Source organism: Rhinopithecus bieti, unplaced genomic scaffold (genome assembly GCF_001698545.2).
Source record: "Rhinopithecus bieti isolate Rb0 unplaced genomic scaffold, ASM169854v2 scaffold_51907, whole genome shotgun sequence".
Classification (NCBI taxonomy): domain Eukaryota; kingdom Metazoa; phylum Chordata; class Mammalia; order Primates; family Cercopithecidae; genus Rhinopithecus; species Rhinopithecus bieti.
The window spans coordinates 774,685-792,033 of NW_016820817.1; the positions used below are offsets into that span (position 1 = coordinate 774,685).

At 37.7% G+C, this 17,349-nt stretch overlaps 1 protein-coding gene across 1 annotated transcript in view; it reads right to left on the bottom strand.

Moving 5' to 3' along the window:
* The window catches only part of TAF4B (TATA-box binding protein associated factor 4b), a 156,503-nt gene that overhangs the window by 29,153 nt on the left and 110,001 nt on the right, over window positions 1–17,349 (bottom strand). Inside the window, exon 14 of the mRNA XM_017859976.1 lies at window positions 3,079–3,183. Coding sequence (XP_017715465.1) covers window positions 3,079–3,183 — 105 coding nt within the window. The remainder of the gene's footprint in view (window positions 1–3,078; window positions 3,184–17,349) is intronic.

Genomic DNA, 17,349 nt, shown 5'->3' on the forward strand with positions numbered 1-17,349 from the left:
ACAATTTAGGGCAAAAGACTGGGAAACCAAAAACCCCCCAAATGGTTTCCCATTCAATGGACAGAACTGGATTAAGAAAAATGTGGCACATTATTTACACAATTGGAATACCTATTGCAAGCCATTAAAAAAGAATTGAAGGTTTCATGTTCCTTTTTTGTAGACCCCAATGGATGCAGGCTGGAAAACCAATTCATTTTCTCCAGGGCCAAAAAAACTATCGCAAGAACAGGAAAAAAAAAGACCAAAAACCCACCGGGGCTTGTTTCCTTCCCCACCTCATAGGGGGTGGGAATTGAAACCCCAATGAGATCCCACTTTGGACCGCCAAGGAAGGGAAACCCAAATCCACCCAACCCCACCCAGGGCCCTGTTTGTGGGGCGGAGAGGGAGGGGATAAGGCATTAGGGGGAGATATTAAACCCTAAATGTAAATGACGGGAGGTTAATGGTGCGCACACCTACCATGGGGCACCCAACAGTATTAAACCAATATGTTAAACCCATAACCTTTGCCCAAGTTGTTGGCAACATGTACCCTAAAAACTTAAAAAGGTATAAATAAAAAAAATAAAAAAAATAAATAAATAATTAAATAAATAAATAGAAAAAAAAAGAAAATGGGGCTAGGGAAAATGAGTTGTTCTATTTCCTTAATGGATTTAAAAATAAATTGAAAATGCCTATTTATACATGAAAAGTTGCTCAACTTACTCATAACTTAACACTCTATAAAAACTTGCATTTTCAGTCATGAGATGGCAAAGACAGTTCCCAGTGTTAATGGGAGTGTGGTGAGATAGGCACATTAATGAATATAAAAACTGATTCAACTTAGAGGGTAATTTTAAAATAGTTAATAAAAATCATGAGCAACAAATAATATTTATGTATTAAATAATGCTGAGTGTAGGAATGACTTTAAAATAATCCAAGGGATGAAAATTTTAATCTAAGAAAGTTGGTGCAAATAAAATGAAACAAGATTAAGCATATATTGATGGTCCTGTCCAGGTGAGGTGGCTCACACCTGCAATCCTAGCACTTTGGGAGGCCAAGGCGGGTGAATTGCTCGAGCTCAGGAGTTCGAGACCAAGCTGGGCAACATGGCAAAACTCCATCTCTACCAAAAAAAAAAATTAGCCAGGCATGGTGGTGTGTGCCTGTAGCTCAGCTACTTGGGTGGGTGAGAGGTGACATGATTGCTTGAGCCTGGAAAGTTAAGGCTGCAGTGAGCCAAGATTGTGCCACTCCATCCTGGGTGACAGAACAAGACCTATCTCTACATACATACATACATACATACATACATAAATGAATAAATAAATAAAATAATTGATGGTCACTGGAGCAGGACAGTGCTATATATAACAGTATAAGCACAGATAAGAAATACTTGAAGAATAAGCTGAATAGTATGAGAGAGATTGGTCAAGCTACAGTCAACCATTTCAGATATAAAGAAAATTACTTTAAAATAAAGGCAGTAAGACACAGTTCCACTATGTTATATAATTCACAAAGCCCTTTCTTAACTTTCACAACCATATGAGGGTTCATTATACTGCTTTCTCTACCTTTGTATCTATTTGAATTTTTCCCACAGAGTTTTTCCTAATGTTCATACCCTTTAAGTCAGGAATTCCATTTCTACGAATTTTGCCTGTACTTACATTGTACAAGCACACAACAATGTAAGTACAAAAATGTTATCTGAGGCAATAAAGGCAAAAACCTGGAAACAACCTAAATGTCCACTGGAGGGTTGGCTGAATAAATTATGGTTTAAATACAGTAATGTCATATACCCTTAAAAAGTATGCAAGTAAATTACATGAGGTAGACTGTGGAAAGGGGGAAAATATTAAGGGCATAATAATAGGTACAGTTTGATCACATTTAACTAAAAACAAAACCACACATGTAGATTTGTGAATGCATGTCATATATGTGCCCATATTCATAACAAATTCCTGGAAGGACATGCGAAAAGCTTAACAGTGGTTACATCTGGTGAGGCAGGAGAGAAGTAAAAGATGAGCTGTGGCTCTTTTATTGCTGACCTTATCTCAGAGCCCTTAGCATACCTCTATCTCAGCCCTGATGATTGTTCCTAAAGCCAAAAGGCTAATATTATCATATTATCTTTTTTTTTTTTTTTTTGAGACGAGTCTCACTCTGTTGCCCAGGCTGGAGTGCAGTGGTGCGATCTCGGCTCACTGCAACCTCTATCTCCCGTGTTCACGCCATTCTCCTGCCTCAGCCTCCCGAGTAGCTGGGACTATAGGCGCCTGCCACCACGCCCAGCTAATTTTTTATGTTTTTAGTAGAGACGGGGATTCACCATGTCAGCCTGGATGGTCTCGATCTTCTGACCTCATGATCTGCCCGCCTTGGCCTCCCAAAGTGCTGGAATTACAGGCGTCAGCCACCGTGCCCAGACCCAATATTATCTTAAATAATTACTCTGAAAATGTGAGTAAGATCCTTTCTTGGTGTTAACCAAATTATTAAGGTTATTTATTGAGTATACATGTGCCTATTCTATGGGGAATACAAAAGACTAATATTATAGTCCTTGCTCAAAAAGTTTATAATCTAACAGAAGAGAAAATGTTCATACAAGGAAACAATTAATGCCATGCAAATACATGTACTCAGAAAAAGAGAAGCTGGTATGGGAATGAAGAGTCAGGGTTTATGGAAGAAATAAGAGGGCAGATTCAGTCTTACAAGATTAGCCAGATTTAGACAGAGGGAACAGGACTGCATAAAAACACTAGAAACAATGTACAAAAATAAAAAAATTTAAATACTGGAAGACTCAATATGACTGGAGATGGGGGAAGAAAAAGTATGAAATAAGTAACAAGTAGTATGAAATAAGTAACAAGTTCAAGGTTATACACATCTTTAAAACCTGGCAAAAATTAAGATTTTATAAAATTGGAAAAGATGAATTTTAAGAAGTGTCTGGCAGCAACAACATGCATAACAGGGTAAACTATTTTAAGTCTTTGCTTCTTTTGGCTTGCTTTCTTGACATTAAAAATAAAATAATGAATATTATTTCAATACCTCAATTCCAGATTCCAGTGGTCTCTTCTTCCTTGGTCCAATAGCTGCAAGAGCTGTGAGGTTAGCATCTCTATGCTGTATCTGTGCAAGTTCCAATTGCTGTAACTAGAAGACAGAAGAAAAAAAAAATCAATGTTTATACACATTCATGCTCAGAGGGAAAAAGAAACTGATTACTAAGCCTATTTCTGCATTCACCAAATAAAGTTACAATATAAAATAAACATTAGACTCCCATAACAGCCAAGGGCACATTTTCTGATTCTTTTACTCCAACAAACTCTTTAGTTCTTAATCTCTATATGGAAGAGGCAGACCTCAGGTAAAGGAGAAGTACAGAAAAGAAGAAAGGCATCTAAAGCTTAATTTCTCCCAGTGTAACCACAGATGAGAAATGGCTGAAGAGTAAGTTGAACAGTAAGTTAGAGAGAGATTGGTCAAACTATAGTCAACCATTTCAGACTAAATTTACTTTAAAATAAAGACAGTTTTTATACATTATAGCACATAGTACTACTATGCTATGTAATTTACAAGGAACTTTCTTAACTCTCACAATCATATTGAAAGGTGATTACTATAATATAAAAATTATACATCATGGAGACAGTAAGGCTCTAAGAGGTTAGCACAACTTCATAAAAGGCACCACACAAGTAGTAAGTGGTGGAAACAGCACGCGGAGCAAAATGCTCTCATTAAAAACCTCTTTGGTACATCACACTTTCTCATTTGCAAATAAAAGTCTTCAATTTACTCTATATTCTTCATGGCAAAATTCTAAAGTGATTTAGTACTATTTTGTTGTACACCTTTCGTCATACTTAATCAAGAATGCCCAACTCTATATGGTATAATGTTTTCATATGTGGGCAAAACTATACAGGGGTATCCATGAAAGATGTCCTATCAAAAGGAAGAAACTGTATTATTTCATTGAGGCAACTGAGTGTCAAATTAGGTATTCAATTTAAAAAAAACAAAACAAAACAAAAAAAACAAAAAACACCAAGGTGAGAAAGTCAAACCACTAGATAAATCCCTAAGCTTTTTCAGAAGAGAGGAATAATGTTCAGTTCCCATCAAAATGTTATTATTAATACTATGGAGGGAAAAGAGGAAAGAATCTGGGGCTGCTGAACAGTCACATATTGAAACAAGATGAAGACAGTCAACTGAAAGTAACCTGTTGAGAAACCCTAGACATATATTGAGAATATTCTTTCAAAAGAGTACTAACCAAAAATTTTTAGCACATGTTTAAAATAGAGCAGGTTGAAAACAAAAAGTAGTCTGTGGCGAAATGGTCAGTCTTAAGGAGATACCAAGTACATAAATTCCACTTTAAGATTACTTCAGATTATTTTAATATTAGGGGAAAGAATGAACAACTGAAAAGGTAACTGAATCTTTAGTAAAGCAGAAAATAATTGCTACGTTCTGAACATCTGTATCCCTCTAAACTTCTCATGTTTAAATCCTAACACCCAGGGTGACTGGTATTAAGAGATGGGGCCTCTGGAAGGTGATTAAATTATGAGGGTGGAGACTTAGTATCCTTAAAAAAGAGACTTAAGAGAAACTCCTCGCCCCTTCCAACAGGTGAGAACCTAGTGAAGTAAAAGTAGGCTCTAACCAGACACCGAATCTGCTGGCACCTTGATCTTGGACTTCTTAGCCTCTAGTACTGTGAGAAACAAAATTCTGCTGTTTATAAGCTACCCAGTCTAAGATATTTCATTATAGCAGCCCGAATGAACTAAGACAACAATTAATCAAAGAAAATGAACTAAGAACCATTTTCCACTTGCTCCACAGATTACAGGACAGAAATCCTTTTAAACTGTGTGTTTACTTATAAATAAACTGTTAGAAAAGTGTTTTCATAAGTTCTAAAATATCTTTTGTTGCTGCTGGCCTTTTTACTAAAAAATACAGTCTTAGAGTCTAATGCTGCCACAATTCAGAACTTCTAGGTGACAAAATAATGATTTTAGTTAATCTACCCTGCAGTACAAATCAAACAAGCTTTATTCTAAAGTCCTTCCCTGTAGAGAAATGGCATCTGCAAGATAGCCACACCAAATAAAAGACTTTTAAACTGACCACTGTCTTCAAATTCCCCTATGTGTAGTGTAACATTTTCTCCCATTCTGCAAATTATACTTTGATTTTCTGAAGTCTCTCACACAAAATTTCAGAAAATTTTGCAAAAATCGAACAAAAATGGAAACTGACCATAGTTTTCATTGGCCCTGTATTTATAACAAGCTTTCTCAAAACCAATGTATCTTGGCAAGCACAAAAGAGTAAAACCAGGCACTTTTAACCAGAAAAGCAGGAAGTTCTGAGCATTAATGCAAAACTGGCATTTATCGAGAATAAAGACTACAATAAGTAACCTCAGTTCAATAAAAATAGCCATTGAGTTAGAGGCTTGCCTGTGGAAACAGTATTGCAAATGATATGATTATGTATCCAGAAAACCCCGTTATCTATATATAAAAAAATCCTCCTAAGACTGATAAGTGAGTTTAGTAATATTACAAGATGTAAGGTTGACACATGCAATAAGTAAGTTCTAAACACCATTAAGGTACAATTGGAAACTTAAAATTTTTAAATGTCATTTATAATTGCTCTCTCCCAAATGAAATACTGAGATATAAATCTAACACATACAGGTATTTCTATGCTATAAATCACGAAATGCCTATGAAAGAAGTAATAAATAAATAAATAGAGAGACATGCGGTGTCCAGGCTTGTAAGATTCAACAACGATTTCAATTCTCTCCAAATTTATCCACAGACTTAACACAATTCTAATAAAATTTTCTTGTGGATATGGATAAGTTGATTCTAAAGTTTATATGGAAAAAAAAACAAACTAGAATAGCTAAAATCAATTTTTTTAAGAAGGACAAAATTGGAAGAATAACACCATGCAATTTTAAGACTTCCTGTAAGGCTAGAGTAATCAAAATAATGTAATACTGGCAAAGGGACAGACAAATAGGTTAACAGAACAAAACAGAGAATCCACAAATAAGATGCATATAAATATGGCCAATTGATTTTTGGCCAAATGGGAAAGGAATGCAGTTGAGAAATGACAAAAATTCTCTCCTTGACCAAACTTCTGAATCCTCTTTTCAACGAGGCCTGAACCTTGGCCTAAAAAACATTAACACAGTTTCTAACAGCTCAAGGCCACCACTGTAGGATGGCCTTAACTTCCTTAAAGAGCCTAACTAGAAAAACTGAAGATTGCCAGAAGAATTTACTATTTGTTCCATCCAACATCTGACGATAAGGCCCCATCTTCCAGCCTCTATGGAAAGGCAGGAGCTGATTAAAGTCTATTCTTACCACTTTAGGGTCTGGCATAGTCTTTTATACAAAAGTTGTGGGGCTGGGCGCTGTGGCTCATGCCTGTAATCCCAATATTTTGAGAGTTCAAGGTGGGCGGATCACTTGAGGTCAGGAGTTCGACACCAGCCTGGCCAACATGGTAAAACCCCGTCTCTACTAAAAATACAAACAGTAGCTGGGCATGGTGGGCACGCCTGTAATCCCAGCTACCTGGGAGGCTGAGGCAGGAGAATTGCTTGAACCCAAGAAGCGGAGGCTGCAGTCAGACGAGATCGTGCCAGTGCACTCCAACTTGGGCAACAGAGTCAGACTCCATCTCAAACAAACATCAAATGTTGGAACAATTGAATACTCACGTGCAAAAAAATTTTTTCAATTCAGTCTGGATCCAAACTTCACACCTTATACAAAAAATAACTTAAAATACAAATGTAAAACTATAAAAATGTATAGGAAAAACCATAGGAGAACATAACTTGGGGTCCAGCAAAGAGTCCTTGAACATGACACCCAATGCATATCTATAAGAGAAAAAAATGGCAAATTGGACTGCATCAAAATTTAAAACTTTTGCTCTATGGAAAACACACTTAAAAGAATTAAAGGACAAGCTACTTTATTTCCATGTCTCCAATCTATTTGTCTTTCTTGTCTCATTGTACTGATAAGGACTTAAACTATAATGCTGAACAGCAGTGGTAAAAGCAAGTATCTTTGCCTTTTTCCTAATCACTGGAAGAAAGCATTCAGTCACCATTAAGAACGATATTAGCAGGGTTTTTAAAGCTATGCTTTATCAGCCTGAGGAAACCTCTTCCTTTTTAAAATTTCCTACTTTAATAGAGACAGGAATCTCGCTATGTTGCCCAGGCTGGTCTTGAACTCCTGGTCTCAAGCTATCCACCGGCCTTGGCCTCCCAAAGTGCCAGGATTACAGCGTGAGCCATCATGTCCAGCCAAGGAAGTCTCTTCTATTCTTAGATTCCTGAGAGTTTTCCGTCATTAATGGATTTTAAATTTTATCAAACATATTTCTAAATTAATTGATAGGATCATATGGTGTTTCTTAAGACTATTAATATGATAGATTATACTGACTGATTTTCAAATATTAAAGCAGCTTTTCATTTCTGGAATATAATATACATAGTCATGGTATATTATTCTTTTATATGTCAAATATCAATACATTCTTTTATATCAAATCTAAACTAGATTTGATTTGCTAACATTTTGTTTGGGATGTTTATATCTATGTTCATAAGAGATATTAGCCTGCAGTTTTCTTGTTTTGTAACATCTTTGTGGGTTTAACTATTAAGGCAACAATGACCTCATAAAATGAACTGGAAGTGTTTCTGTCTCTTCAATTTTCTGGAAGAGGCTGTGTAGAAGTGGTATTAATTCTTCTGTAAATGTTCAGTAGAATTTACTAAAAATCTGTGCCGGTATCTCTCTTAGAAGGTTTTAATTACAAATTCAATTTGTTTAATAATTACAGAACTAAAAAAATAAAAACGATTACAGAACCGTATCATCTTGGCTAAGTTTTGATAGTTTGTGCTTTTCGAGGTATTGGTCATTTAATCTATCTAAGTTGCCAAACTTCTGCAAAGTTATGTGCTATATTTGCTTTTGGGGAGAGGGGTGTGGCGGGGGGGACAGGGTCTCACTCTGTTGTCTAGGCTGGAGTGTAGTGATGCGATCTCATCTTACCGCAACCTTTATCCCCTGGGCTTATGGGATCTCAACTCCGGAGGATCGGAGTTGCAGTGAGCTGACAGCTCACCACTGCATTACAGCCTGGGCAACAGAGCAATATTAGTGATTTCTCTTCTTTGTTTTTTCCTTTCTCAGTCTTACGAAAAGTGGTCGATATTGTTGATCAAAGAACCAGTTTTGGGAACTTTTTTCCAAAGTCACTGATGAGTATTCAAAGATATGTGCTTCTTTCTGCTTGGTTTGGGTCTATATTGCTCTTTCTATTCCAGTTTCTCAAGGAAGTTTAAATTATTTATTTGAAGTCTTTCTTCTTTTCTAATGTAAGCATTTTCTCCCATCTTGTTTTTAGAGAACCTATATCATTACCTGCGATTTGAGTTGCTTAAAGTTCCATTACAGATTTTTCATCCATCCCGAGAGTCTGTATCTTTTAATTTGTATATTTGAATCATTTACACTTCATGTAACAATTAATGATTAGATTTAGGTTTATCATTTTGTTTTCTGTATGTTCCCTCTGTTTTTCATTTCTGTTTCCCTTTTTCCACTTGGAATTATTTCTAACTTTTTACCATTTTAATTTATCTACTGTATTTTATATTAACTCTAAATGTTTTATATTAATTTTAGTGGTGGCTCTAGGGATTACAATATACATACTTAAATTTTCAGTCTGCTCAACATCAATATTTTACCACTTCAAGTGGAATATAAAAGCCTTGGCCATATATATGACTCTTTATCCTCCATATTTTGCTGTAGTTGTCTTATATATTACACATACATACATTGAAAATCTCTGGTGTTAATTTTTCTAATCCATGCATATGGTAAATCTCAATTTATCCTTAATGAATTTCACCAATCATCATTTTTTACATCAATCATATATATTTCATTAAACCTTTATTTGCATATGTTAGATTTATGATCCTTTAATATCTTATTTATTTTATTTTCTGTTTGTTGCTGGTGTTTAAAACTATAGCTGATTACTGAATATTAATTTAATTTTTACTAAGTCTGACACATAATTGTACATATTTATAGGTACTTACTGATATTGCAATAAATACACAGTGATCAGATGAGGGTAATTAGTATATCCGTCATCTCAAATATTTATATTTTTATGTTAAGAACATTTATTAGCCTCCTTGTAGCTACTTGAAACTATGTATTATTAACTATAGTCATCCTACAGTGCTGTAGAACTTATTTCTCCTATCTAGCTGTAATTTTGTAGCCTTTAACAAATCTTTCCTTATTCCCTTTTCCCCCAGACCCTTTCCATCCTCTACTATTCTCTGTTCTCCTTTTTACTTCTATGAGACTAACTTTGTTTTAGTTTTCACAGATCAGTGAAAACATACCGTGTTTAATTTTTCCTGGAATACTTAACATATGTCCTCCAGGTTCCATCCATGTTGTCATAAATGACAAGATATCATTCTTTTTTATGGCTGAATAGTGTTCTACTGTGTATATATGGCACATTTTCTTTATCCATCCATCTGGTGTTGAGTACCTGGCTTGATTCTATATATCGGCAATTATTAATATGTATAGTGCTGAAATGAACATGGGGGTACAGATGTCTCTGTGACATACTGATTTCTTTTCCTTTCTCAGTACTGGGATTGCTGGATCATACGGTAGTTCTATTTGTAGTTTTAAGAGGAACCTCCATGCCATTCTCCACAGTGGCTATACTAGTTTACATTCTCAGCGAATTCCCTTTTCCCTGGATCCTTGATAGCATTTTCTCGTTTTCTGTCTTTTTGGTAATAGCCATCTTCACTGGGGTAGAATGATATCTAGTTGTGGTTTTAATTTTCATTTCTCTGATGATTAGTGGCATAGAACATTTCTTCCTATACCTGTTGGCCGTTTGCATGTCTTCTTTTGAGAAATGTCTATTCTGATCATTTGCTCATTTGTTTGTTTTTAATTTTTTTTTTCTAGAGACAGGGTCTCACTCTATTACCCAGGATAGAATGTAGTACCATGATCATGGCTCACAGCAGCCTCAAGCTCCTAGGCTCAAGTGATCACACTACTTACGCCTTCCAAGTAGCTAGGACTACAGGCCTATGCCACCATACATGGCTAACCTTCAGTTCTAAATTTTCTGTAGAGATGGGGAATCGCTAGGTTGCCCAGGCTGATCTCAAACTCCTGGCTCCAAGTGATCCTCCTACCTCTTCCTTCTGAAGTGTTGAGAGTACAGGCATAAGCCATTGCACCTGGCTCATTTGCCAATCTGTGAATCAGACTGATTTTTTTGCTGTTGAGATGCTTGAGTTCTTTGTATATTCTGGATATTAATCCACTATCAGATGAATAGTTTGCGAATATTTCTCCCCATTCTGTAGTCTATTTTTTTTACTCTGTGGATTGTTTCCTTTGCTATGCAAAAGTTTTCATTTAACATAATCCATTTTGCTTTTGTTACATGCACTTTTGAGGTCTTATTCATAAAATATTTTCCTGACATAAAATATGTCCTGAAGCATTTCCTGTTTTCTTCTAGCAGCTTTATAGTTTCAGGTTTTACACTTAGATCTTTGAACCATTTTGACTTGATTTTTTAATAGGGTAAGAGGTGGAGGTCTACATTTACTCTTCTGCATATGGATATCCGTATTCCCAGAACCATATTTTTGAGGAGAACATGCTTTCCCCAGTGTATGTTCCTGGCACCTTTGTCAAAAACATGTTGGCTGTAGACACCTTGATTAACTTCTGGATTCCCTATTCTGTTCCACTTTATGTTTATGTTCTTGTTTTTATGCCAGTCGCATGCTATTTCGGTGGCTACAGTTTTGTAGTATATTTTGAAGTCTGGTAGTGTCATGCCTCCAGCTTTGTTCTTTTTGCTCATGATGGCTTTGGCTATTCGAGGTCTTTTGCAGTTCCACATGAATTTTCAAATTTATTTTTCCTATTTCTGTGAAGAATGTCCTTGGTATTTTGATAGAGATTGCATTGAATCTGTTGATTGCTTTGGGTAGTATGGTCATTTTAACAATATTAATTCGGCCAGGCACAGTGGCTCACGCCTGTAATCCCAGCACTTTGGGAGGCCGAGGCGGGTGGATCACAAGGTCAGGAGATCAAGACCATCCTGGCTAACATAGTGAAACCCTGTCTCTACTAAAAATACAAAAAATTGGCCAGGCGTGGCACCTGTAGTCCCAGCTACTCGGGAGGCTGAGGCAGGAGAATGGCGTGAACCCGGGAGACGGAGCTTATAGTGAGCCGAGATCACACCACTGCCCTCCAGCCTGGATGACAAAGCGAGACTCGTCTCAACAAAAAAAAAAGAAAAAAAGAAAAAAAAAACAGTATTAATTCTTCTGATCCATGAGCATGAGACATTTGTACATTTGCTTGTATCCTCTTCAGTTTCTTTCATTAGTGTTTTATAATTTTCCTTGCAGAGTTCTTTCATCTCCTGGGTTAAATTATTTCCAGGTGGTTTTGTTTGTTTGTTTGGCAGGGATTTTAACTGGGATTGCCTTCTTGATTTTGTTTTATCAGCTAGTTCATTGTGTAAGGAACACTACTTTTTTTTTTTTTTAAACAAAGAGCTGTATGCATTTATTGCATTGGTAGTCAATAAGAATCCTTTGAAACAGCAACAATAGACACTGGGGACTTTTGGAATGGGAAAGAAGGAACAGAGGAAAAGTGTTGAAAACTAACTACTGGGTACTATTCTCACTACCTGGAAGCTGGGATCAATCGTATCCCAAACTTCAGCATCATGCAATATAATCATGTTACAAACCTGTACGTGTACCCCAAATCTAAAATTAAAGTTGAATTTATTTTTAATAAAATCCTTTGTTATTAAACAGTTTTGATCCTTGGGTCAAGGTCTTAGCATGTACATTGTCTATTTGGTTAACTCAAAGACATATATATAGGTGCCTAGAGTTTTGAGGCCTGGAAGAAGCCACTGCCACATATATTACAGTTAACGGGGTTTCTCTTTAGTATGGCCGCTCTGAGGTAGATTAATGCTTAAACAAATGATTAAGGATTTGCCACACTCATTACATTTGGAAGCTTTCTCTCAAGTGTAAGTTCTCTGATGTTGTGCATGGTGTAAATTTTGACTGAAGATCTTGCCACATTCATCGCAGTTGTAATGGACTATCTGATGTCTGCTAAAGTTTGGTTGCCAAGACAAGGACTTATCACTTTCATTATATTTGTAAGGTTTCTCTCCCCTATGGATTACCTGATATTTAGTAATGCTTAAATGCTCACTAAAGGCACTGATACACTAATTACATTTGTAAGGTGTCTCTCCAGTATGGATGGACTAATATCTAGTGAGGTATGACTACAGTAGACAAAATTTCCCACAGCCACATTTGTAAGGTTTATCTCCAGATGGATTACATGATATTTAGTATGGCTTGCACACTCAGTAAAGACTTTTCCACAGTTATTACATCTGTAAGGCTTCTCTCCAGTGTGACTTCTCAGATGTCTTTCAAATATATGACACAACTAGAGACCTTGTTACATTCATTCCATTCATAAGGTTTCTCTCCAATATGAATTACCTGATGGTTAGTAAGGCCTGGAAATTTCTCCCTTCACCCATTGGTTGTCCAGGAGACTGTTGTTTAATTGTACAGTTTTGAATATTCCTCTTATTTCTACTTTTATTCCATAGTGGTCAGGTAAGATACTTAGGATATGATTTTGACATTTTAAAATGTTTGAGGCTTGTTTTGTGTCCTAACATATGGTCAATACTGGAGAATGTTCCATGTACTTCTGGAAAGAATATGTATTCTGCAGCTGTTGGGTGAAATGTTCCATAAATGCCTGCTAAGTCCAGTTGGTCTATGGTACAGTTTAAATCCAATGTTTCTTCATTGATTTTCTGTCTACATGATCTGTCCAATGCTAAGAATGCAATGTTAAAGTCTCCAACTATTATTGTATTGGGGTCCATCTTTCCCTTTAGATCTAATAATATTTACTTTATATATCCCAGTGGTCTGATGTTGGGTACACATATGTATTCACAATTGTTATATGTTCTTGCCAAATTAATCCTTTATTGTATAATGTCTTTCTTTGTTTCTTTACCATTTTGACTTTAAGTCTGTTTTGTCTCATGTAAGTATAGCTACCCCTGCTAGCTTTTCGTTTCTGTTTGTGGAAATGTCTTTTTCTGTTCTTCACTTTCAGTCTATGTATGACTTTATAGCTGAAGTGAATTTATTGACGGCAGCATACAGTTGAGTCTTGTTTATTTAACCATTTGACTAGTCTGTATCTTTTAAATGGGGAACTTAATCTGTTTACACACAGGATTATTATTGATAGGTGCGGGCTTATTGCTGTCATTTTATTGATTGTTTTCTGGTTGTTTTGTATATCCATTGCTCCTTTCTTCATCTTTTAGTGTTTATTTGTGTAGGTGGATCTTTTTCTGTAGTGATAAGGTTTGATTCCTCTCTATTTCTCTTTTCTGTATTGGTTCTACCAGTGAGTTTTATAGCTTCACATCCTTTCATGATGGTGGTTGTCATTTCTTCACTTTCAAATGTAAAACTCCTGAGTATCTCTTGTAGGGCTGGTCTAATGGTGATGAATTCCCTTATTTTTTGATTGTCTGTGAGACATTTTATTTCTCCTTCATTTCTGAAGGATAGTTTTGCTGGGTATAAAATTCTTGGCTGGGCCAGGCATGGTGGCTCATGCCTGTAATCCCAGCACTTTGGGAGGCAGAGGCAGGCAGATCACAAGGTCAGGAGATAGAGACCATCCTGGCTAACATGGTGAAACCCCATCTCTACTGAAAATACAAAAAATTAGCCTGGGGTGGTGGTGGGTGCCTCTAGTCCCAGTTACTCGGGAGGCTGAGGCAGGAGAGCGGCATGAACCCGGGAGGCAGAGCTTGCAGTGAGCCAAGATCATGCCACTGCACTTCAGCCTGGGTGACAGAGAGAGACTCCAACTCAAAAAAAAAAAAGTATATATATAAAGTATATACATAAAATACATACACACACACACACACACACATATATATTCTTGGTTGGCAGTTTTTTAAAATTTTCCCTTTCAGTACTTTGAATATAGTATCCCATTCTCTCCTAGCCTGTATAGTTTCTGCTTAGAAATCTACTGTTAATCTGATAAGAGTACCTTTATTTGTGAATAGACATTTTTCCTTTACTGCTTTTAGAATTGACTTTGATTTGACAATTTGACTATAATGTACCTAGGAGAGGACTTGTTTGGGATGAATCCACCTGGGGTTCTTCCAGCTTCCTGAACCTGGATCTCTCTCTCCAAACACTTGAGAAATTTTCAGCTATTATTTCATTAAATATGTTTTCTACATCTTTTCACTTCTTTTCTCCTTCCAGAATGCCCATAATGTGAATACTTGTTTGCTTCATGGTGTCCCATAAATCCTGTAGCTTTCTTCTTCTTTTCTTTTTTTTTTTTTTTTTGTTTTTTTTTTTGGTCTGCCTGTGTAGATTCAATCTCTTCAAGTTCAAAAATTCTTTTTTCTGCTTGGTGTAGTGTATTGTTGAAGGTCTCAACTGTATTTTTTATTTCATTCATTGAATTCTACAGTTGTAGGATTTCTGTTTGGTTCTTTATTATGATATCTATCTTGTTATTAAATTTCTCATTCACTTAGCTGGGGCATGGTGGCACATGCTTCTAGTCTCAGATATTCAGGAAGCTGAGGTGGGAGGATGGCTTGAGCCCAGAACTTCAAAGTTACAGTAAGCTATGCTCAAAACACTGCACTCCAGCCTGGGTGACAGAGTAAATAAAACCTTGTCTCTAAAAAAGACAAATAAAAATAAAATTTTCTCTATTCAAATTGTGAATAATTTTCCTGATTTCACTGAATGTTAATCAGTATTCTGTATCTCACAGAGTTTACTTAAGATTATTATTCTGAATTCTTTTTCTAGCATTTTATATACTTCCCTATGATTAGCTTCTGTTATTGGAAAATTATTGTGTTCCTTTTCATGGATATTTATCTGTGGTTTTTCATGTTTGATGTATCCCTACACTGATTTCCATTCATGTGGTAGAAAAGTCACCTCTTCTGGCCGGGCACAGTGGCTCAAGCCTGTAAACCCAGCACTTTGGGAGGCCGAGATGGGCGGATCACGAGGTCAGGAGATCGAGACCATCCTGGCTAACATGGTGAAACCCCATCTCTACTAAAATACAAAACTAGCCGGGCAAAGTGGCGGGCGCCTGTAGTCCCAGCTATTCAGGAGGCTGAGGCAGGAGAATGGCGTAAACCCGGGAGGCGGAGCTTGCAGTGAGCTGAGATCCGACCACTGCACTCCAGCTTGGGCGACAGAGCGAGACTCCGCCTCAAAAAAAAAAAAAAAAAAAAAAAAAAGAAAAGTCGCCTCTTCCAATTTTATGGAGTAGGTTTCACAGAGAAAGACTTACTCGTATGAATGGGTGTTGGGGTGTCAGTTTGTTGAGTTCTAGGTGGACACAGTAGTATAGTTTCTTCAGCTGTAATCCATACTAGTGACATATGCAAATGTCTCAGTGGCCTGGGCTGAGTTTGTGGTGGAGGTGGTGCAGTTTTGCTGCGTGTGGGCTCATTGGGCTGTTTCTCAGATCAGAGGCATATACATACAAATGGTGGGTCCACCAACTCGGTGCTTGGATTTGGGCTACAGGGCTCTTATTCTGGGCAGGAGGACATACACATGGTTGCTCAGCTGGCCCGAGGACATGTCTGCAAGAAGCAGCCCACAGGGCTGTTACTCTTGCTGAAAACACAGGTGCACAGCTGCCTGACTGGCCTAAAGGCATGTCTGGTGAGGATGGCTCGGTCTCTCAGGCCCAAGATGTGGGCTCACGGTTGTTCAGCAGGCCTTTGAGTGTGGCTGCCAGTGGAGCAGCTTTGCAGACCCTGATTGTGGGCACAGGGCTGTTGGGCAGACCAGAGGCTTATCTGTGGAGGGTAGGACACTGCAGGGCTGTTTCTCAAGCTGTGAGCACAGGAAGGTAGCTACACCACTAGCACAGATGCCTGTCAGCTGCTCAGAGGCTTTGAAGGCCTCTCCCACTAAGGGGCGGGCATGCAGCAGTTTGGCCAGCTCAAGAACAGGTTCGCCTTGGGTGGGACTGCCAGACTATTCCTCTAACTGGAAGTGAGGGCAGCATGAGTTGGCTTCTCTTCTGTGCAGGACCAGTGACAGCCAATCCTGGGCCCAGGCTCCATGCTGCTGGGGTTTTGGCACTCAGAGTCATGAGTGTGGGCTTGGTGGAATGAAGACGGAGCCCCAGTGCTGGAGAAGTACAGTGCCTACTGACTCCTTGTGGAGGCAACACTCCAGAAGTGGCCCTGTTCTCAAGATGGTGCTGTGCTGCAGCACATTGGCTCACAGTGGCTGGATGGAAGCTTGGGAGTGCTGACCTTGGTGTTCCTAATTCAGGGCAATGCAGCTGTGTGAATTCATGGTAGCTCTCCAAACTGGGTTCAGGGCTTTTGAGGACTGTGGGATTCTCCTGTAGTAAGGACTGCACGTGTTTGTGGTGGCAACAGGGACTGGCTAGGTTATTCTGATTGCCTTTTCCCTGCAATGGGAAGTCTCTCTTGACTCCAGATCCAATCCAGGTGGGGAAGACAGGACTGCAGATGCTAGGTACCCTCATGCTGCCCTCCTGGATTTCCAATCATTTACAGGTGTGTCTCCATTCACCCACTGCACTCCAGCGCTCTCTCTGACATTCTAGTCAAATCCTATCTGTTTATTCATTGCCTCAGTCCTTTTTTGTAGAAGAGACAAGCACCAGGCATCTCTAGTCAGTCATCTCGCCAATGTCAGTCCTCAAATCTACTTTTACTTAAACATACTTTAATTCAAAAGCAGAATAGTCTATTATGCTTTCCATTTCTGTGGTACTTTCTTCATTCCTGAAGTTCAGTTTCCCTTTGGTATCATCTGACTTCATTGTGAATAGTATCTTTAATTGTCTTATAGCAACTCTGTTGGCAGTGAATTTTCTTCCTTTTCCTTCACCAGAAAATTTATTTATTTCACCTTCATTCCTGCAGGATATTTTCATGATATATAAGATTTTAAGTTGACAGTTCCTTTTTCTCTACTTTCTTCTGATCTCGTTTTTTCCTCCCTTTTCT